At 41.0% G+C, this 24,522-nt stretch overlaps 1 protein-coding gene across 2 annotated transcripts in view; it reads right to left on the bottom strand.

Moving 5' to 3' along the window:
- Positions 1–24,522, bottom strand: part of GALNT18 (polypeptide N-acetylgalactosaminyltransferase 18) — a 1,605,564-nt gene that overhangs the window by 540,322 nt on the left and 1,040,720 nt on the right. For both annotated transcript variants that reach the window (XM_069223602.1, XM_069223603.1), the window contains exon 6: positions 9,116–9,230. In XM_069223602.1, coding sequence (XP_069079703.1) covers positions 9,116–9,230 — 115 coding nt within the window. The remainder of the gene's footprint in view (positions 1–9,115; positions 9,231–24,522) is intronic.

The raw sequence follows: 24,522 nt of genomic DNA, 5'->3' as shown, positions 1-24,522 counted from the left end.
TAAGAATGATATAGTAACATTTTGATGCACAGCATAACAGAGTCACATCTGGCCTGCTGGTAAGGCTCTTGAACTATCACTCAGTAGGTTGTAGTTTCAAATCCTGGTATCTGATGAAAGAGTGTCTGTTTATTTACTCGTGTTTAGAATGTTAAACATTCCTAGTCATAAAACATTTACCTCTTTTTCTCCATCACTATATTTGGGTTAAGTGTCATAGAGATGTCTCAAGAGGGTACTCTAAATAATCATCTGTGGCCTAGTGGTTAAGGTCTCAGACTCTTCCACAGAAGGTTGATGGTTCCAGTTGTCATTCCTCAGCTTTAAATCCTTTCAATTTAAAAAATGTAAGGTACTTATAGAAAGGAGATCTCACTTCTTTTACTTGTCAAATACATTTTTTTCTATTTGTGGGGTTGGGTGATTATAGAGGGGTTAGCTCCAGGGCCTGCCTGCAGGCCAGTCCCTGTGGCCAACCTTTGCTGCACACAGCCAAAGGCCATGTATGGTGCGGGGTTGGGTTGTTATAGGGGATTGGCCACAAAGCCTGGCCACAGGCCAGGCCCTGAGGTCAACCCCCACCACCCATGACCAAAGCTGTGTGCGGCAGTGGTTACATTAACATATAGTAATTAAAAAAATACTTTATGTTAAAAAACATAGACATTCATTGAAAAAACAAAGGTTACAGAAACATTATAGTTAGGAAATAGAATTTAACAAAAAACATGGCAATTCACTTTAAAATCCAAAGGTTCCAGGGATGTTATAGTTAGGCTCACATCATTTTAAACATACAAAATCATGGACATTTACCTGCTATAATTAGAGTTATTTCAAGTAACTATACCTCACACTCTAAGGTAACTATAACTACTAATTACCCCATATATTTCACTACCCATAACCTCTTTGCTCACATCATCACTGTAACATTTGCAGTAAAATTATTGATGGGATAACTGTGTGTGGTAGGGACCCGTTTTATATATATATATATATATATATATATATATATATATATATATATATATATATACATATATGTATATATATATATATATACATATATATATATGTATATATGTACAGTATATATACATATATATATATGTGTGTATATATATATATATATATATATATATATATATATATATATATATATATATATATATATATATATATACATATACATATATGGACTTGTATGGACATATACTTATATATATATATATATATATATGTATATATGTATATATACATATATATATATGTGTATATATATATATATATATATATATATATATATATATATATATATATATATATATTTTATACAAGTCCTTGATAAGTCATCTTGGAGCTCTGACTAAATGACCAGATCATGTTCTCTAAGGCTGGGAAGAGAAAATAGACCCGTCTATGACTGATGCTGTTGATGTGGGGACAGATGCAGTCAGAGCAGCCAGAGGGGGCTCTGCAGACTCAATTGAACCAGTCTCATCTCCGACATTAGGAACTGGCGAATGATGAGGCACATGTCTGAAGTGCGAAGAATCTTGCATAATTGACTTTCCAGGACAGTGGGCAGCCACCATGTGTCCTTTGCTAGTCACAACTTCAAAGGGTTCAGCATCAAAGGGAGCATCAAACTTACAGTTTCTCTGTTGTTGCACCAATACTCAATTGCCTTTATTAAAAGTCATGTTCTTGGCACATCAACATTAGTCAGCATAGTCTTTTAGATGATGTTCATCATCTGTTGTAGATCTCCTGTTGGTCCATTGTGGTAGCTTGGTTGTCATGGCTCCCCCAAACATCAGTGTGGCAGGACTTTCACTTTTTGCTAAATAAGGAGTTGACCGATAAGCTTGAAGAGTATCATGGAGAGCTGACTTCAGAATAAGAGTCTCCAATTTAACACGCTGAACAGTTTTTTTATGTGTGCTCAAAAAGCTGTTTAACTCTGGCTTGTGGCCAGAGAGGTGTGATTTTCTGATGCTTCACATTGAGATCAGCAACAAAGTCTTTGGAATTGAAAGAATACCCCATATTGCAAAAAATCTATCTAATCTCTCAATTAGTTTTTCTTGAGTAATAGATGAGAGATCTTCAACTATTGTAAAACAGGAGGATTCATCCATAATCACCATGAGGTGATGTCAACAGTCAAGAGGACCAAAGAAATCAACAGCAGTTCATTCCCATACAAGGTTGGTAAATCTGACATGCTAAAGGTATGTTGAGTAAATTTGGAAGATAAGGAATTGCACAAATCTTCTTCAAATCTATCATCAAGATGAGGAAACCAAACAGTCTTGGAGAACTCGTTTAGTGGCAACAATTCCTTAGTGGGCTACTTCAATAACTTGTTGTTGCAGACTCTCAGGTATCACAATTCTTGAACCTCGTCAGACAACACCTTCTTGAGTAACGGACATGTCATCTTTTACATTATTGAACGTCTGATGTTTGCTGTCACGTGTGAAAGGTCGAGTGTGTGTTTTCACAACTGATGTGCAATAATGTCTTTCAAGATCAATATGTCACTGCCTTTACTTGTTGAAGTAATAATTTGCTCCAAAGAAATAGTGCTTTGGAAGGGGTATCATGACACTGTACTGGCAGTTGTGAAAAGCAGTCAGCAGGGTTTTGATCTCTCCCTGGTTGGTGCGCATTAGTGTAGTCATTTTCCTGTAATTGCAATCCCCAACATTCACTTCTGGGAGGCATCTTGGCTTTTGGATTGACAAAGATGTTAAGCAATGCTTGATGATCAGTTACAAGAATGAAAGGTTTTCAATATAAGAATACGTGGAAATGTTGACAAGCCCACACAACTGCTAAACCTTTTTTCAGTTTGTGAATAGGCACGTTCAGTTAGTAACAAACCTCTGCTTGCATATGCCACAATATGCCTTCAAGCATTTGGGTGTCCATGGTGAGAGGCAAGGATCACATCCCACTTGACTGGGTTTGCATCAACAACAACCTCTGTATGTAGGTTTGGATCAAAGTAGGCTATTTCAGTGGTGTTTTCAACTGCATGTCTGAACTTCTTAAAGTTTTGTCACATTCATCTGACCAGTAAAATGGACCATTTCCTTTTTGTTAAGTCTCATAAGGGAGCACTTATTGTAGCAAAATCACGTATATATCTAGAACAGTAACTGGCCATGCCAAGGAATGAACGTAACATGGTAACTTCTTGTGAGGGATTGGTGGCTGACAAGGCTTGTCCTTTAGCTGGATCCAGTGTCCTATCCCCATCAGAAAAGGTATGGCCAAAGAATTTAAATTTTGTTTTATGGAACTCACACTTCGCTGCACTCAAGGTTAACCCTGCATCAGCAGATAGTCGAAAAACTTGTGTATGGGCTTTATCATGTTCTTTTCATGTGTCCCAAAAACGAATATGTCATCACTGTAGTTGAAAACATTCATGACAAGCTATATTATATGTCGAATGACATCTTGAAAACATTCTGCAGCTGATGACACACCAAAACTTAACTTTTATATCTGAATATATCAATGTGAGTAGAAAAGGTAGTAATGTACATACAATTTTCTTCAAGTTCCAATTGATGGTACCCTTTGTTGAGATCAAGCGAAAGAAGACTTTGCACCATTTAACTGTGTGATCATGTCAGCAGTGTGCAGACCGTAATGTCCTTCTCTTTCAATTGCCTTGTGAGCTTCATGCTAATCAACATAGATGCATACAGCTCCTTCACTGTCCTTTTTGGGTACTATCACTGTGGGCAAAACCCACAAAGTTGGACCAGTAGATTGTTCAATGATATCCTGCTATACTAATGTTTCAAGCTCTTTCTCAACAGCTTCTTGTAAATGAAATTCAAGTAGCCTATTTCTTTGAGCAACAGGACTTTGTCCCCATTGATATGCAGTTTCACTTTAATGGTTTTAAGCTTTCCCATTCCATGAAACATTGAAGAGAATTTTGTGATGAGCACTCATGTTGTAGTTCACAGATATCAATCCCATTTCAGCAGCAGTATTGACACTGAGTAACCAGGCTATTGATGCAGTACCTTGAAGTATGTGAATGGGTGCTTGTGCCTTTGTCCTTTTGTGTTTCACGGTGGCTACAAATGAACCTTGATTCTTTAATAGAATCGAAGCACCCTATGTAATCACTTCAACGGTGTGAGATGGAGTAATGGAAATAGCTCATTTTATTTCTCCTCAGGCATAATGTTTATCAACGTACCACTGTCAATAATAAATGTTATGGAGCAGTAGTTTATCTTTAGTGTAATTTTTGGACAATGTTTGAATGAATTTTGTGATTTTTCTTGTTGACTTTTCTTTGATTTTAATTTTTCTTTGCAGTCCGACATGTGCACATTTTTTTGGCATAAACATCACCATCGCACATCCATATTCCTCAGTCACTTGACAGTGAATCTGAAGAACTTGTGGACAAAGCTTTAGATGATGATCAATTTAATTTAATGGTGATTTGTCTCAGCTGATGTTGCCACTAGGCCTTGTGGGCAAGTGGGGAACGCTGCTTCTGCAACATTCGGGTGTCCATTTTGTCTCCTCGGTGTGGCACACTTAGTTTTTCCCTTCACCTTGCAAATCATTACAAAATGGTTCTCTTTGCCTCAACCCTTGCATAGTTGTTCAATGGAGACATCACTTTATGTCCCTCAGCCTTGTGATTCTGCTTACTTTTCATGTCATGACTGACTCACTGTGTGCACCTTCGGCCTCCATGTCAGCAGCTTGTCGATCTTCATGTTCCTCAGTGCGTGCAGCCATGAGTACTCACTCCAGACTATGGGCCTGATGTAGAGTTTGGTGTATGGATTATCCCGTCTGCTATATTACAATTCCAATAGAATATAGTGTGATCGTAATAAAGTGGGCAGGATGTCCGTCACATTTGTGACAGAGCAACTCCATCCGCCAAACTCTAAATGAGGCCCTAAGTCTTTCTCTCAGCCTTCGTCATCTGAATGGATCTGACAAACAACCATGTATAATTCTAAGACATATGACTTCTTCATCATTGAATTCACTGAACTTACGATGTTTGATGAGCTTATGAAGTCTCTCAACAAATTTGTTGATTGTTTCATCAGCTCTATGTCTTTCCTGACTGAAAATATATCTTTTGTATTCAACAATCATCACTGGACTGAACTTAAGACTTAGTGCTTCTTTGATTTGACAATATGATACTGCATCAGCATGTGGTATTTTCTTTATTACTACTCTTACTCCGTCACTGGCAAGATTCTTAAGGTATATGACAATCTTTTTATTGTCTGTTTCTTCCAGTGCTTCAATGGAATCATCAAATGTTTCTATCCAGGCAGTCCATCTGTCACCATTATTTGGCTTTATTGCAGTATTGAATGGAAGTGGTGGTTTTAAGAAGGAAGCTGTATTATAAACTTCTGTGGAACTTACTGATGTTGAAAGCAGGCTTCTCTCCACCACCATCTGCTGTCCACTTGTGCTGGCACCTTCATCATACACAAGCCATGTGCTACTACCTGTGTCCTCACACCCTCTCCCTGATTCTAAATCGTTCTTTTCTTCTTTACCCATGAGTAGCGGCTTTGTTTCTTGCAAGGGTTCTTCATCCATCTCGTCTCTTTGCATTGTATGTACCACACCTGGTTTTCACTGCCTTTAGCCTTTCTTTGGCTCGGGCTATCACTACTTTTAGTGCTTCTTTGCACTCAGCTATAGCTGCCTTAAGAACTTCTCTGTATCTGGTGATCTCTGCAGTTATCATTCCACATACCTTATAGCTCTGTATTGAGTTGTGGTGTGGCACCTCTTTGATGGCCTGACCAGAAGTTTCCTGTTCAATGATGCACAGATTTCTCTGTAGGGCCTTCTTCTTCTTTGAAAGCTTGTCACTGGAGCTTTGACTCCACATTCGCCAAATGTTGACTGAGGCATGTGTGACACACACAAGCAGTTTGCTGGAACATGACAAGCTCTCTGGGACAGCACTGTCAGTTCTTTGGGCTATGTGTCCCACATCTGGCCACCAGTTGTAACATACCCCCAGCCTGGGTACTCGTAAATGAACACACCACACATGGAGCTTAGTCTTACATGTTTTTACTCTTCTATGTGCAAGTGTGAACTCAGCATTCTAAACATTAAATCTATTCACCACACCTTATCAATTATGTCACAGTTCTCCAGAGTCCATCTGGAACCAAAAGGGCACCATCATTGCTAACTCACAAGACACTACACTTTCCAAAGGCACTTGTAAGGCATGTGACGCTGTCAGCCTGAAATACAGTGGCTTTTGAGCATGTAGCTAAAGTAAACAACTATATATAACACAATAACATACACAAACAAACATAACATGGCACAACAGAATACAATAGAAAGACTGCTGTACAATACAACAAAATCACATTGCAGTACTGCAGCACATACAAGACAGCACCAAAAAGCCTAAAAGAACACATGACCAGCACAACAAAATGCAGCAATGTAAATGTATACATATGCTCTTGTCACACATTACCACCTCCAGAAAACTGTTTTTATTACGCAGAAGCAAACGGTGTTTAGAGTATGCATTACTTTAAAATGCCAGTCAAAAATATTTGGTAATAGGACACCCAAGAACTGTAAGGCAAATGATCACAGTACTGTTTAACAATCCTTGTCTACTTATAGGAGATTTTTGCCCAGAAAAGTAAGTATTCTAAAAGTTGCAATATTTTTCCTGGGAAATGTATTGCAACATTATGTATTGATGTCATATAAACTGTAGCTATACTCCAGAGGCCTCATTCACGCAGGTAAAGGTAGACATTTGTGTATGTTTACACTTTTTGAGTATTCACAAAACAACATTTTAATAGTGTGTTTGCACATAAATAATAGGCCTGTCCTGTGATGCTGAAAAGTATTATACAGTTTTCAATCAAATATGATTTGCTGGAGGTGTTTCCTTTTGGGACTCTTTACGAGTTGGACTGGATAGTGTGGTCTATTTGTCACATGTGGTAAATACCATTATCCCAGAGTAAGGTATTTATCATATGTGGTATCTACTTCTTATTCTGTATTTTCATCTTTAAATGAGGCATAATATGGGGAATTGGTATTTAACGCACTCAATTCCGAATTCCACTTGTTTCGCCTTTTCTGCTGGCCTGCCCCTAATACATTTCAGCAGGTTTGACCTGTCAGAATCTTTCAGGAAAAACTCTGAGGATGTGATAGTTACCACACAACTCCTAATTCTGATCTCTGTGCAAACTCTCAGTTTCACAGAGGTTTGAATTTAGCCATCACTTTGCAATAAGGGCTGTTGGAAAATAATTCCACCTATTAAGTACTCCATTATTTTTTGCTTTTTTGATCACTCACTTTGGACATTTTGCCATGGGTGAGTCTGACTATATGTGTCTCATCCGCAGTAATCACATGGCAAATGGACTGCATCTGTTTACCACCAGTGTATGCCATTTAAGATAAGGATGCTGTGACACAGCTAGGGTAAGGGCACTCGGCTGATTACATGTGAACACGTGTGCCCACGCATATGCACCAGTGTGTGGGCTGCATATGCGCTGTCCAGTAACTGCACACCGGTATCCTAATGCATGGGGGACTCGGCAGGGTTAGATACTGACCAGGGATAGGCCTAATAATATTAATGGGTGCTCATAAAGAAAGTCAGTATGGTTTACTGTTTTGTCCGGCAGTGATACTTTTGTGATACTTTATTAATACATGGATGGAAATCTGCCTGAGAATGCAGTTTTGCTTCCCTTGGCCTACAAAGTCCATCAAGGTATCAAAATGGGGTGAAATGTGTGTGACAACATGGACTTTGCAAGTACCAAGCAGATATGTTTACATCTTATCAGTCGCCCAGAATTCTCATACTTCTTTGTCTCAGGTCAGGATCAGAGCCCTGGCCTTTTGTCAACCTGCTGGGCAGGTTAATTATTCTGCTCCCAATCAGGAGGGGAAATACCCTGGCAATAATGTCAGAAAGGGAAAGGGCTGAGGCTCCCATGGGAGATTTGACCACTAAATTAGGGTATACAAAGGGTCCAGTTGATGTACTTCCCGTACCAATTGCCTGTTCATGCGATAGACGTGGGAACTTAAACCAGAGGAAATGGACCCTAATCCTTCATACTTAGAGTAAACTAACTGGTATATGGTAGGTTCCCACTTGTAGCAATAAATTTAGAGCAACCAATTGCCAATTATTCTTTAAAGTTCCTTGAAATATTCGAAGATACTTCTCAAAAAGTTATCCAGTTTGGAATTTATTCAGAAGAGATAGATTAATTCCATATTTTACATAATTGATTGGATCATAGGACAGAGTTAACATTCAGCCAGCCGACACGTGTTTCGCCCAATGGCATGCATTCACCAGGGCTTTCTCAAGGCATAAAGATTTGAACCTCTAGGGATGACCTGAACAATTATTAACACTACGAATATTCCGTTTAAAATTGAAACCATGAGTACGGGGAGATACAGTCAGGCGCATCCGTCGCCATTATTAGGGGAGATTTGACCACTGACTTCTGGGCGGCGCCATCTTGGACTGTCCCAGCATGCTGTGCAGGAGGGTTTGGACAGGGCTGGAGAGCTGATGTTGCATCCTAGGAATGGCCAGTGGTGCCTAGCTTCAAGAACCTTCCTTCGCTATTTACAACCACTTGCACAATGGAGAAAGCAGACTTTTTGCTGTGCTGTTTACAGAGGCTCTGACAGCGGCAACAGCCATGGACAATGGAGCATGAAGGGAACTTAGAGGCCTTCTGCATATAACCTTTAGAGATATTGGTGTTCTGAAGAATTGTTTTGAGAAATATTTATTATCCACTGGCAAGAAAAAGTATAAACCAGCTGAAGAGTATTTTAATAATGCATGCAGTCACGGAAAGTATTACAATTACTAAGTGATTGGCAGTGTCAACAGTGGTTAAAAGATCAGGGAGAGCCAATAAGCAAGGAATTACCTTAGCACTGTTCCTCAAGGTGTCATTAATGACTTATAAATCACTGTCTCTGTGCTGGAACAGGGGTAGAAGATAAAATGTCAAATTTATCGAGAGCGCTTCCTTACCCTAACACCAAGCTCTACATTTTCTCCCCCGTAGACCTCCAGTCCTTCGTCCAGCAAACCAATCTCTTCAAAGTACTCTCTGTCCACAATGAAGCATCCAATAAGTGCAGGGCTTCTGCAATTATCATAAAAGAAACAAATAAAGCAGAAATCAGTTATGAATTAGAAATTCAGAAGCTTTACTGTAACTTGCATCTTATAAATGATACTTACTTAAGGGTTCGTTCTGACTTGCACTCTACAATGAAGCAATAATACCATACACAAAATTAACAATGCTGCTGGGTTTTCTTTTTAGGGGGGCTGTGTCACTGCATGTTTCTAAGTTCCTCACCTCATAATGGAGAAAAGTAACAGTAAGGCTGTGATTACGAGTGCCATTATAATTCTGATGGGGCTTTAAACAAGACTTACCATCCTCAATGAGCAATGGTAATTCTGCTGACCTTGTAAGTTTCACTTAGGGACTCCATCTGCTGAAAGTAGACAATAACTCCAAGTGAAACTCCGAGGTGGGGGCGGGGGGGGGGGGGTAAGGAGCTAAGCACAATGTCAAATATGGAATTACTAAATCACCTACTAATTTCCTAATGGAACCCAATGTACCACTTGTAATTCTAAATCCCCATATTTACTAATTTCTCCCTGTTTTAATTACCCTGGTGGGGGGAGGAGATCAAATCCAGGGATCTTGCAGATCAAGACAGAGTTTTCCCCCATTCGATGGTTCAAAATATTAGAATGATGTGCTTTTGTCAGCACTCAAATTCCAACAGGTACCACATAGTGGAAAGTGTGCAGAGGAAAACCGGTGGACGTGGTTATTGCTGCAAACATTGGGATGCCGAATTTTTCATTTAGGGTTTCCAAGTGTGGCACCTGCAATGCTAAATAGGACTTCCTTTACACGGGTCTTTACATGGATCTTTTTTCCTTATCAGAAACGGACCATATAGTTTAGACTATGACCCATTTGAGTTGGTGTTCACAAATTGGATATACACTTTATTGCTATCTTGGGTGTTCCTTTTACAATGCTTTGCAATTTAAAGCTATATTCAGGTTGATGCAACAACAGTAAATCAAAAGTTTATTTCACAAAATGCATTATGCTCTTACAAGAAAGAACTGACTAGTAAACTGCCATTCTTGTTATAAAATGCATGCTCTATATTAGAACAAACTCCTTATATAAATAGATGACTATGAAACAATAGTGAAATAGTCAGATAAATGCATTTCTGTAAGCACATACAATTTACTTGAAATGCAATTGAGCCATTTCGGTGAGCTGCAGAGACAGAAACATGTTTTAGAAATGTATTAACTAACTAGGACACTAACTGTGGCCACTTTCTATAGCTGCCTAAAACAGCTCTTGTAATGAGATGTGTATTTCATTTAAATAAATAATGGAGAAGAAATTGACGATGAATTGTTTAGAGGAGAATGCAAATAAAACTATATTGTGTTTTCTCGACAGGAGCCAAGAGCAATCTGTCATTCTAAATAGTCAGAGGTGTTATGGAGGTTCATAGTGGATCAATAACCCTTTCAAAGGCAGATTGATCTAGTCGCTGTAAATGCATAACTCTACATTTGCTGGTAGCTTTATTTTCTACCATGGCACTTAAGTTGCATGCGATTGCTTCTGTTATCTATTTTTATAGCAGTCTTGAACTAAAAAATGTTCTTTTAAATATCTCATCTCAAGGCTGCCTAACATTTGCAGGAAATTGCTGTAATATTGAATTGTGGTACCCTGCAATAAAAACCTTGTTACCTCATGGCCCTTTTACCAAAAGATTTTTATTTTAAATTCAATTATTATTGACCATCAGGGATCAGAAAAGTTAAAGGCTGATCTAGCCATTCTGGTGTTCCAACCTGACTTTGAAATAGCATAAGATAATTTCTTTTTGTTTCCCGCAAGCTGAACTATTGTTTAATAGAATGCATTTTTTATCAAGCAGTGCATAAGAAAACATACAGGTGGGATAAGGAAGATGGCTCTAAATTATCACAGCATAAGTATATTTCCACTAATAGCGTGAGTTTTACGTTATTCGCGAGGCTATACATATATTATGCATTTCTGGAGACCTTTCTTGAGCCCAACATATCCGGCCTCATTGCACTGGGGTCTCCTTAAATAATTTTAAAAAAACAAAGAGGAAAATATACGAATACATGTTCGAAAAATTATTTTATCATTAACAGAAAACAAATATATATATATTTTGTGTAACACCCGAAAGTGACAACTTGATTCATGTTCTGAAGAAATGTGAAATTGTATTCATAAAATACACATTCATCCCAGTGCAGAAAGAATTAATAATTTCTGAAGCAAAAAGTGATTTGAAGGGATTCTTATCCGACGGCAGTGAGGAGGCCCCTGCCAGATATCTCCCGTAAATGTGTAATTTTTCTTCAACTCAAACAATGGTTGTCTCTTAAAATCAATCATAGTTACATGTTATTGTTTATTATGTTGTAGCTCTATAGTTACCGAAGTATCCTTCCTCCTTCCTGTAAAAAATGTATTACATTGGTTTCAAGCTGACCGTGTCTCAACTCGAATTGCCTCCAATTGAGTAATGGGGCGGGACATATTGTCCAACCAGTCTTTGGGGCATTTATACTCTTCAGTACTTGAGGTAGTACATATTGCATCTGCTTCTCTGATAGGAAAAGATCTTGGTCCTTTTATGCTATAAGGAAAACTGCAGTTTGGCATGGTGCTGTGACCAATAGTAAAATTCCTGAGAATCTCGAAGCATCATCTTCAGACAAAGCTATTCTTGTTTCCAGCTACAGTTTTTCCCAACATGTCCTTCGACCACATGTCTTGATCTTCCCCTTGTTTTTCTTTGAATCTTTCCCTGACCTTTTCATGTCCTCACTTTGACCTCTAAACTGTCCCCTGGGCGCATAGCGTTATTACAATTTTGCAATAAATAAATACAAATTATCAAATGAAAATCCATTTTATTTTGCATAACTGAATTTAAAAAATCAAACAATCACTTACAAAATTAGAATGTTCGAGACTAATGCATGCTGCATTTTGCGTTTCATTCACACAGCAATGGTTCCTACTAGCCAGTAGGGTATCTGATTCGCTCCTTCAATTAATGTGGAAGTTCTGACTCCAAGAAACAACTGTCTTTTGCAGAATCCTAGCAATTAAGAGCTATCACAGTCACTTTATCCTAAAGAGCGATCATGTTGATGTCTTCTATCTCTGATAATTAGTGCATGTTTGGTGTGGGATTTCAACGTTTCAATTATTCCTTTGTTGTGATCTATTTAACAATAAGCAAGGGCAGAGACATTTATTTATAATTTACTGAAAGTCACATGCACAGGTAGTGAAAACAAACCAATGAATGACTCCTTTATTTTAATTCCACACCTACAAACTTGATAATGCCAGGGCATGCAGTTCCATTTTGCACAAACTGATTGTAAACAAAGTTAAATCTTTTTTCACCACTCAAAAATGAAACTGGGGCCATTTTGTTATTAACGTTTCAGCCAGTCTTTGCGGTTGTGAAGGCTCATCTTTTATTGTTGTCATAATTCATTTGTTTACTTTGTGATTTCATAAAACACCAACACGTCCCAAGGGCGTCAATGTGCTTTAGAAGAAGACAATTCAGGCAATCATCAAGCTTATACATGTTTAATAAAACAAAGGAAACGAGAAAAGGAGGCTGGGTGATGCTCAAGTGTGTGGGAGATCATATACTGAGCCCAAGTGTCTTTCGAAGAAAAAAATCTTAAGATCATTATTAAAAGCAGCATGATATGGGGTTATATGGAAGATCAGAGGTTGTGAGTTTCAGATAGTTTTTACACTTCCTGAGAACAACTGGTTTATATAAAGCTTTCCTGTAAAGGTGGGAGGGTCCAGGACAAGCGATTGGGCATTTCTTTAACTCCATTGTGCTCTCAAGTTTTTCAATCTTCTAGTTAGGTAGGTGGGAGAAGAGTAATGCAGGGCTTTATGAGTGGTGCAGGCAGTTTTAAATTGACCTCTCATCTCAATTGGAAGCCACTCTAGGGATAACAGTATGTGTGTGATGTGGTCGGATAGCTTGGGATGAGCAACAGAATGGGCTGCCACATGCAGAGTTGTTTTTAGTGGAGATAAGATTAATTAGGGATGACAGAGAGGAAAGAGTCCCAGTAGCCTAGTCTGCAGAGAACCAAAACCGGAACAACTGTTTTTAAGTTCTGTTCCAGAATAAGCCTCCTGATCCCCTGAGCCTTAGTTGGAACCAAGCACTCTTGGCTATGGTTACAATTTGACTCTGGAGGTTAAGCTAATCCTAAGTCGAGGACTGAGCCAAGCGACTTGGCGTTCTCAGCAATGCAGGGATGGGAGAGGCCAAGAGGAATTCTGTCCACTCATGTACAAGTAGGATGGATTTCTTCAGAGAGTGTAAAAATAATTTGGGTTTTACATGGTTAAGTATAAGATAGTAGTCAGTTGTCATCCACATCTGTGTTCTTGCCAAAGTGTTTGATAGAAGAAGAATATCAAACTGGGATGAGACTTTCAAGAAGATCTGAGTATTATCAGCATACAGATGCAAGAGGATCCCAGAGCTACTAAGTATTTTCCATAGTGGCTCAAGATAGAGGTTAAACAGGATTGGTGAGACGGTCAAGCCTGAGGAAACGTTGTTCCAGCTTGGCTTGGTTGGAGATGGAGCTCCCAATTTTTACTAGTACAGTTCATCAGATAGGAGGTGAACAAGTCAAAAACTACCCTTCGAGGCCCATGTGGTTCCTACAGATGCAGATCAAATGTTAAATGCATTCCCCCACCAGACACAAATGTTCAAAATCTTAAGCCCTTATTATGATGACGGCGGGATACCCCGCTGTCAACTGCGCTGATCGTCGACAGAAGACCGCCAGCGCGGCAAAGCCCCCGCCGGCCCTATAAAGATGTTCCTGCTAGGCCGTCAGGCGGAAACAGTGTTTCTGCCCGTCGGCCCAGCGGTAAACAGGGCCTTTACATTGACACCGGCTCCAAATGGAGCCGGCGCCAATGTGGCAGTGCGGCGGGTGCAGCAGCACCCGTCGTGCATTTCACTGCCCGTAACTCGGGCAGTGAAATGCATGATAGGGCTGTGCATGGGGGTCCCCTGCACTGCCCATGCCAAGTGCATGGGCAGCGCAGGGGGCCTGAGGGGGGCCAGCGTCACCCATTCTGCCAGCCTTTTCCTGGTGGTGTGATCCGCCAGGAAAAGGCTGGCAGAATGGGACTCATAATCCGCAGGGCAGCGCTGCTTGCTGAGCTGCCCTGTTGGATCTGAAACGCTGCCACCGCCAGGCTGCCTGGTGACAGGAGCCTGGTGGTGGCCGCCGTTTCCACCGTGGCGTTTTGGCCACAGTCATAATAGGGAGGGCGGACCGCCACTACCACGGCGGTCCACCCGCCACCGTGAGTCTGGCAGTCCATGGACTGCCAGATTCATAATGAGGGCCTTAGTCTTTGGCTTGTTATTGTTCTGAATATTATGACATACAGTTTTAGTTGTCACTGCATATTTCTACTTCAATGTGATTCTATTATTGTCATCCATGAAGTACAATGCAGTACTTTCGGAAAATAAAAACAATTTGGTAGGTCTGTACAATGTGGGTACAAATGCTCTCTCTTACATTGTCTTCACTTTTCTTTGCACACTATCATGCAGGGAGGCAGCATTGCCTTCTTTGAGCTCTCATGCATTCTCTATACAGTTCACATCAAAATATACTCCTTGCTCTCACTTTTTCCTTATTCTCAGTCCTATCCAATCAGTATTTAACTTTCAGACATCAACTACTCCAACTATCTGTTCCCATTTCACAACACTAACATACTATCTCCATCTATAAGCTACCTTGGAGTAACATATTTCCTTTTCCAACACGGCTTCCAAATTCCAAGCACTGACTATTTGCAATTTCCTCACATTCCTTTAACCACATCAATCAGTCAATGACATTTGTACAGTGCACAGCTGATTTGGCAGAAGTGCCCTGACGCTCTTAAGCAGAAACTGAGAACGCAAGCATGATAACAGATCTAATTTTGGTCAAATAGCCAGATTTTTAATTCTTTCCTGTAAACGTGCTCAGACTCAGACATGCGAAGTTTGATTGGAAAGGAATACCAAAGCCTTGCTGTCAGAACAGTAAACAACCTCTCACCACAACACGTTTTAGCAAATCTGGGGATATGCATAAGTCGGGGTCATTGGATCTCAAAGGTATCTCCTATTTACACCAATCCAGTCTGTTTCTCAGGTAACAGGGGCCTTTGCCCTCCAAGGCTCTATCTGCCAATGTAAGCGCCTTAAATTTTATTCTTTTTGCCACAGTGAGCCAGTGTAACTGCTTTAAATGCGAGAAAACATGTTGAAGGAATGGATCCCGCTGGATCAGGCTAGCAGCCACATTCTGTATTCTCGAATTCATAGATCAAAAATGCAGAAAGACCAAGGGAGAGGTAGTTGGCATAATCCAGGAGGGAAGTCACAAGGGCATGAATCAATGTTTTGCAAGTCTCAGCCAGGAGCAGATGTAACAACTTCCTGATGAATTTAAGCTTCAGAAAGCAGATGGAAGAGATCTGCTTAATCTGGGCCACAAAGGAAAGATCAGAGTCGAACAGTAGACATAAATTCTTCACAGTTGATGAGGGCATTGGGGATTATACGTCCAAATTTCTACTAATGCACTAGTCAAGATTAGGATGCGAAAATGCGGCAATCACCTAGTTGCCTAAAAACAGTATGCATTGATTCCCCTTGACAAAAGAGTCATACACTGCTGTGTAGTATAATAATATTTTGTGAATCTACATTGTGCTTCCTATCCCTGAGCAAGCAGTGAACCACTCTGATTCACACTGTGTTTCTCTGAGCCAGTTTAGAGTGTAAAGGTGATAGGGTATTGGTTGTAGTTGGCCTACATGGCAAGTGTTGGATGACATGTTTGGAGATGTTCTCTGAATATGATGTAGTAAACTAGTAAATGTGTATTAGTACAAAGTGCTGCAATTAGTGTCAGAAGACACAATCACACTTGCGGATACTTGCCAGTGGTCAGTTCTATAGAATTAAATGCATGAAAAGAGCCAGGTTTGTAATGCGCTCCAGAATTCCTAATGAATGTTGATTATTTATATTCTGAAATAAATAGAGGTTGATGATGTTCTCATCAGGAAAAAAAATCTTCCACCTGTTTGAGACTTTTGAATGAAGGGATGCTTTAGAGTGGAGTCCGACTAGAATGCAGTGATCTAGATTGGTGGCACATGCAAAGCTTACTTTGAAGGAAGAGCGATGTAGTGCAATGAATGGCCCAGCATGCTAGGCACAGTGCTGTCGTGATAATGTGTCTCATTAAAGGCAACCACAGTGAATATTGAATAGCTGGTAAAATGAGAAATTGGTCTTGGAGATTAAGGAGGCAAATTCTTGTTGCGGTGTTATGTATCAACTTTAGTTTGCAAATGAGTATGATGGAACTCCAAGGTATATACATTGGCTTAGTCTGGGCTGTAGATCATTGAGGTGATTGTGGTGTTTGCCATTGAGGGAAATTTGGCTATTGGAAACATCTGCAAAGGGCTTACATTATGTAAAAATGAATCTTTAGAAATGTGATTAACCTCACACACAATGGAGAGATTGCAATCTTTAATATTCTGGAGATTTCTTATTTCGATGGGTTTGGTGGTGAGCAAAGCTCCTTTGAGCTGTTGGTGGATGGGTTATGGTTGGTACAGTTCCCACTTGCTAATATCTCATTTTTTTATGTGGATAAAATCCAGTAGTCATCTGATCAGATTATTTGGCTTCTGGTCTACAAAACGAGATCTGATTAATTTTTAACCATTAGTATGTTTTGCATGTCAAAGGTATAATTGCACCAGTTGAGATTGAAACAGAAACAGAGGTCAGGAAGTGGGATAAAGTAAACATTAAATAGAAGGCCTCCAAAGCCTTGGGGAATAACACTTGTTGAAGCATAACAAGCTGAGGAGATTGTGGGAAGAGAAAGGATGAGTGGCCAATTAGAAAGAAAGGACGTAATCCACTGCAAAACATTGTCCCGTGCACTGATGTTTTCACATTTGTGTGGTAATGTACAGTATGAAAGGGAAAGGTGAGGTCTAGTAATAGAATTGCTGTCTACATTGGAGTCAATGGTAGTTTGATGGCATCACATGTGTCACATGTCTCATGGGAATCCAGTTTACCAATCAGAGAGAAGGTTGTTTCCTTTGATTACGGTTGATAATTGAGTCAAATCAGATATGTCAGTGAGTTTGCCTTATAAGGGACCTTTAACTATTGTTCGATAGTTAGTGGGAACATTTTATCTTTCTTTATATTAGAATCAATACAAGTAGTAGTATCATAAAGTGAGCAGTGGAAGTGCCAGTTTAAGACACGGTTTTCTGAAGCTGCAGTGCCTTACCACCTTAGACAGTGATTAATGGTTGTCAAGGAAACTTCAAAGGAATTGTTAGAAATTGGATTTCTGGTTGGCAAAGGTATTCACAATGTCCAAGCAGGAACCACAATCCTAGTCTAGGAAAGTCAGATACACATCATAAATGAACCTATACTCACCCTCTGGCAGCTTGGCACAGAGCATTCAGGTTTAACTTAAGCAGCAATGTGTTAAATATTTGTGCAACACTTTGAACTGCAAAGTAGTGAAAATACTACTCAAAACTGAAAAATAGAGCTTATTGTATGAGTAAAACAAGACCAAAAGGACAATAAGTAGAAGTTGGGATATGAATCTTTAAAGATTAAAATGTTATATAGTGCTTGAAAGAAAAGCACCAACCAGCGCTATCTGGTCGCGCTAGACAGGGTGAAATCTAAAAGTTTTACTGTCTCAAGAGTCGAGACAAGAGTCCTGTTCGCGGAGAAGAAGTATGCAGGAGCAAGTAGAGAGTTGCTGGCACCAAAAAATGGTTGTGCATCGCAGATGGGCAGACTGGAGCCTCGCGGTCACAAGTGCCAATGCTTGCTGTGCAAAGAGATGAACTTACGCCGATTCTTTGGGTCAGCGCAGTTCTTGTGCAAGCTGGTCAGTACTTGGTCGCAAAGAGCACAAACATTTGATTTCAGGAGCTACAAACCACTTCCAAGGACCCAGGACTCTAGGGGCTCCTTTCGGGGGTCAGGAGCTGGTTGAAGATGGGTCCAGGAATGGACAATAATATAGTAAACTGGGTAGAAAAGGTGTTCCGAGTGCATTGAAAGTAAGAAAAGGTTGAAGGTGCGAAAGCAAACCTTGTGTGGGACCATACAGGATCCAGGTAGAGCATGGCACACAGTCTGTGGTGACTTTATTGGTTGGATTGCAGGTGTGAATTACAATCAGATTTGCTTTTGTCTTGGTTGATGTCACTACCAAGTGGTTGGTTGTGAAGTTTATGGTGGAAGTGATGACTACATCCACAATAAAGATCTCGTCTGAAATCTTTAGTGAGGAGGGCTATCAGGACTGTCTCGTCACTGACAATGGTACTCAACTTGCATCACATTTGATGAGACAATTTTTAAGCACGTGTGGAGCAAAACATTCACGCACTCTCTTTACAATCTCCAAGGGTATGGTGCTGTAGAAAGGGCTAACAGAATGATTAAGGGAGCCATTCAACTGGCTTTGGTGAATAGGCTGTGTGTGAGAAAGGTTGTGAGTGATTTGATGTGGGCGTATCAGACCACGGAGAACAGCACACTGTTGTCTTCACCTTTTGACTTGATGCGTTGTCGAAAGGCTAGTACTAAGTTGACACCATTTTGGTTGAAAGCTTTGTTGGAAGGGAATGGGGGTGTACAGGAATGTCAAGTGGAGACAGGGAAACACAATAATAAGATTGTACCTGGTGATTGGGTAAAAATAAAGTCTGGATGAAGTACTTCAGGGTTGAACAAGTTTCGAGGAACATTTCAAGTTAAGGAAGTTTGTAAAGGGCACGTCGTATTAAAAAATGGCGAAAGATGGAACTTTAGAAGGATAGCCAGATTTGGTACGCAGGGCTCTAGGTCCAGTAAACAGAAGGATGGATGTGGTGAGTTTGTGATGATTGAGGATGAAGGGGTGGTCACAGACTCTCGGAGTCCTGAACAAGATGTAGTGTCACTTCTCAAATGTCTGAGGTTGAGAGAGCTCAACCCATTCCTGGAGCTGCTCAAAGTTTGGATGAAGGTGTGGTTTCAGCCTCTCGGAGACCTGAAAAAGAGGTAGTTTCAGCCTCTCAAACATCTGAGGTTGAGACCGCTCAACCCTTTTCTAGGGCTGCTCAAAGTCCGGATGATGGTTGATTTTCAGCAAGGGGGTAGAGACAAAGATGTCATCTCTTGTATCTACAAGATAATGTAAAATAGTTATGTTTATAAACTATGTGAAATATACGTTTATGTTTATTTAGTATTATTTTTTTTATAGTATGTTTTGCCTTTACGAAGAGAACCTTTGAGTGTGTGCATATTATTGTATAAGAGAAGGAGGATATGTTAAAATGTGTTGTGCCTTTATGAATAGAACCTTTGAGTGTTGTTATGGGAACCGTGCCATTCTGCCTCAGACGGCTGTAAGGAGCTGGCTGAGGTAGAGGTCCCATCTATTTCCTGAGCTTAATAAACCATCTATTTGACTAAGATGCAGCGCTGGCGCATCCTTCACAACAGGCTCCTACCCAATTGGCATATTTAATTTACCTATAAGTCCCTAGTAACATGCACTATATGTGTATAGGGCCTGCAAATTAAATGCACTAATTGTGCCACCCATATGAGCAGCCCCTTAACCATGTCTCAGACCTTCCACTGCAAGGCCTGTGTGTGTAGTTTTACTGCCGCCTCAACGTGGCATTTAAAATCCCCTGCTAAGCCTTAACATCCCCTTTTATTACATATGTCACCCCTACAATAGGCCCTATGTTATCCACAGGGCAGGGTGCAGTTTATTTAAAATGCAGGAAACATACTTTTAAGTTTTGCACGTTTTGGTAGTGAAAAACTCCCAAAGTAATTTTTCACTACTGTGAAGCCCGCTTCTCTCATAGGCCAGCATTGGAATTCCTTAACAAACTTTTAAGCTGTAATTCATGATCATAAAGGAGTAGCTACATTACGTTTCATATCTTTGGAATGGTAATGATAAATCCTATTTACTGGTAAAGTCAGATATTACTATTTTAGAAACACCACTTTTGGAAAGTAGGCATTTCTCAGCTCTTACTGCTCTATAAAACATACAACCTGTCTCTAATCCACATATAGTCTGTGTTGGGTGACAGCCCCCAATGTGCATTCCATCCAGACAGGCACAAACACAGGACACTCAATTGCATCTGCCTTCATCTACATACTTGTGGGTCTTTCTGGGCAGAAAGGGTGGAGGGGCTTACACTTACAGTTCAAAGGGTAGTGGCCTGACCACACACAAAGGACTGATAATCCCCCCACAGATAGCCTGACCAACATGGCTGGGCTTAAAGGGAACTGGTGCACTTCAAAACCTCTCTTTGAAGACTCTGCCACTTCAAATGCACGTTTCAGTATAAGTAGTGGGTCTCTGACCCCATCAAATTAGATACTTCTTGACTTGGAATGGAACCTCTGTCAGAAGAACTGCTGTGCTGCTTAAAGGACTCAACTGGACTGCTTTCCTGGAATGACTGCTCTTCTGCTTGTTGCCCTGTGGCCTGCTGCTCTCTGACCCTGCTGGAAGGACTTTGCCTTCCAACCAGAGTGATCTCCAATGGCTTGCTGACTTGCCCACTGTTCTTCTACAGTCTCAGGGACATCAAAGACTTCCTACAAGACTCCGGGGGCTGCTGGACTCTGCCTTCCATGAATCTCACCCTTGCCAGAAGTGCCCCCTCCAAGCTCTGGGCCTCAAATGCAGGTTTTGTAGCTGAGTCCTACAAAAATATACACATCTCCTGAGTGCAGTGGAAAAATCGGGGCATCTCATCCCTACCAACGATGCAGCTGACAACAGAGGAGTTACAGCTTGTGTGGCTCACCAACAATGCTCTGTGTGGCCTGACGACAATGCATCGCATTAACCTCAACAGACTCCGCCAACTGTGCAGTATCGTGACTGCAAATATTGATGTAGCGTGCCCTCAGCTTCGCTTCATCGCTGCACCAAAGGTACTGTTTTAGCCAGCCCTGCATGGGTTCTCTAGCTGGCCTACCCCCCAGCACAGTTAGCCTGGAGTTTGGTTTTACATTGGTCCTTCGCATACTCAAGTAACCTTTTGACCGCTAGTGACTTCTAAGCATAGTTTTCACATTTAATCTTTAAAAATTTATATCTCAACTTCCAGTGGATGAATTTTTGTCTTTGTCATTGTGGTCGTGGTTTATTCAGATAACTATTCTCTATTTTTGTAATCTGGTTTGGAGTCTTTTTGTGGTGTTTTCACTGTTTTACTGTATGAGTTATTGCACAAATACTTTACATTGCCTTCTGAGTTAAGCGTGCCTGCTCTTTGCCAAGCTACCAGAGGGTGACAACAGGATAATTTAGATTGTGTTGTGACTTACCCTGATTTGATTTGATTGTCAGTTTTGTAAAGCATTTGAATGCCAGGAGACGTCTGCTACTGATACCAAAGAAACAAACAGAAGGACGCTGCACTACTGACAGAACAGCCAGGTCTTAAGAAGCTTCCTAAAAGTCAGTAGGTCTGAACACTTCTTTAAGTTCAGAGGGAGCTGGTTCCATAATACTGTTGTCCTAACAAAGAAGCTCCTGCCACCCTAGGATATCAGCTGAGCCCTAATAGCACTAAGTTCTATTAGTGAAGATCTAAGCACTCTGAACTGGGTATACCGTACAAATCTATCCTGAAAGTATCCAGGGCTGATGTTATGCAGTGCCATTAAGGCAATACAGAGAGCTTTCAACTCAATTCCTCCAGCCAATGCAGCTTTGTCAAGGCCTGAGACACTGATTGGTGTTTTGGAATATGTAATAGAAGCTGAGCCGAGGCATTCTGTAGCATCTGAAGTTTATTAAGAAGTTGATTTTGAATGGCGATAAATAGGGCATAACAATAATCCAATTTGGGGCAGGCTAGGGTGGTAAGAATTATTTTTGGAAGATCTAAGAAAATAAAAGGATATATTTTCCTATTATAAAATAAGGAGTATAGAGGATGCCAGAGAGTTTACTGGTTTTAAAAGGTAAGCCTAGCATTAAAAACAATCCACAGGTTCTTCACTTTCTGAACTGTCAAAGGGAGTGGCCCCAATTCCTGAGGCCACCAATATAGTGACCAAAGAAGGCTGTCTTTACCTTCTCCTGAGTTCGCTTTAAGCAATTTTGCTTTATCCAGATGTCTATTTGCGACATGCAAGATCTAAATCTTTGTGAAATGTCCTCTAGTTTAGAGGATACTGATACTACCATTTGGCTGACTAGTATTGTGGTCCCTACTTGGACAGGGTGCAGACCCCTGCCAACTAAAGACACGAATTCTAACATTATTGATCAGCTGTGAGGATAGTACTTGTGTTTGTGCAGTGCCAAACAATAGCTACCTGTACACTACCCATCCATATTTAAAGACAATTTTGAATTGTTACGCAATTTCCTCTACATCATGTCTCTGGCTAGATCTGTAAGTGGAGCCATGGAGTTTGAGCTTGCTAAGCTGGAGAAGTATACAGTTAACCAGATGAAAAGCTTCTGCAAGGGGATGAGGTACCTGCCTGAGGACCCACCAAGAATGTGGAGTTTCAAATGGTGCAGAGGACATGGGCAGAGGCACGCTCCCAACACCATGATGAATTGGAGGAGTCTGTGAGTGGCTTTCCCGAGGAGCTATCTGCATCAGTTTGAGGGAACATCCCCTGGATTTTTGCTCCCTGTGAGGGCAGGAAGCAGTGTCTCCAGACATGGCCTGTCCCCACAGGAGAGGATAGAGGTGAGAGAATTCCAGCTGCAGTTGGCAAAATTAAAAATGGAGGCTGAGTAGAGAAGGGCTGAGGCTGAAAGAGCCTTAGCTGAGAAGAAACTTTTGTTGGCTTATGAGTCACTCAAGGCCAGTCAGGCAGATTGCAGCAATGATGGTGGCAGTACATGTTCAATACCTGAAGGAGTTAAGAAGGTTTGTATACCCAAGGATTTGGTCCTCAGTTATGTGGTTGGAGAAGACATTGCTAAGTTGATTTCTGCTTCTGCAGTTGCACTGAGTGTACACAGGGTTCCTGAAGAGCCCTGGGTGGCGGGTCTGTGGAAACGCATGCCAACACATAGGAGGGACTCACTTCTAACATTAGGGGTTGGGGACTAGACCAAGTACACTCCCATTATAGCCATTTTGATTGCCAAATTCAGAATGACCCTTCAGAAGTGTCACCAAAGATTCAGGAACAGTCAGAAACTCCCCAACCAAGCATGGGTAGATTTTATTGATTACTCCAGTAAGGCACTGAGGGGCATACTTATACTCCGTTTGCGCTGGATTTGCGTTGTTTTTTTTAACGCAAATTCGACGCAAAACTAACTCCATATTTATACTCTGGCGTTAGACGCATCTAGCGCCAAAGTCCATGGAGTTTGCGTCACTTTTTAGCGTGGACACCTACTTTGCGTTAATGATATGCAAGGTAGGCGTTCCCGTCTAAAAAATTGACTCCAAGGCATGTGCGCCGTCTTTACACTCCCGAGCAAAAATCACGCCCGGGAGTGGGCGGGTCAAAAAAAATGACGTCCAGCCGCTTTTGCGTCGTTTTTTAGCGCCTGGTCAGGGCAGGCGTTAAGGGACCTGTGGGCTCGGAAGGAGCCCAGAGGTGCCCTCCCATGCCCCCAGAGACCCCCCCTGTCACCCTTGCCCACCCCAGGAGGACGCCCAAGGATGGAGGGACCCATCCCAGGGAACATGAGGTAAGTTCAGGTAAGTAATAATTTTTTATTTTTTTTTGTGGCATAGGGGGGCCTGATTTGTGCCCCCCTACATGCCACTATGCCCAATGACCATGCCCAGGGGACAGAAGTCCCCTGGGCATGGCCAATGGGCAAGGTGGCATGACTCCTGTATTTGCTAAGACAGGAGTCATTTCAATGGGGGTTGGGAGTTTAAAAAAATGGCGCAAATCGGGTGGAGGCGAAAATTTTGCCTCAGCCTGACTTGTCCTATTTTTTGGCGCCCAAGCTCCATATTCCCCTACGCCGGCGCTGCCTGGTGTACGTCATTTTTTTTCACGCACACCAGGCAGCTCCGCCGGCTAACGCCGGCTAACGTCATTGAATAAATACGGCGCCCGCATGGCGCTTCAGAATGGCGTTAGCAGGCGTTAGATTTTTTGACGCACAACTGCATTGGCGCAGTTGTGCGTCGAAAAGTATAA

The sequence above is a fragment of the Pleurodeles waltl genome, chromosome 3_1 (assembly GCF_031143425.1).
Source record: "Pleurodeles waltl isolate 20211129_DDA chromosome 3_1, aPleWal1.hap1.20221129, whole genome shotgun sequence".
NCBI classification, from domain to species: domain Eukaryota; kingdom Metazoa; phylum Chordata; class Amphibia; order Caudata; family Salamandridae; genus Pleurodeles; species Pleurodeles waltl.
This window is presented reverse-complemented; position numbering and strand designations above follow the sequence as displayed.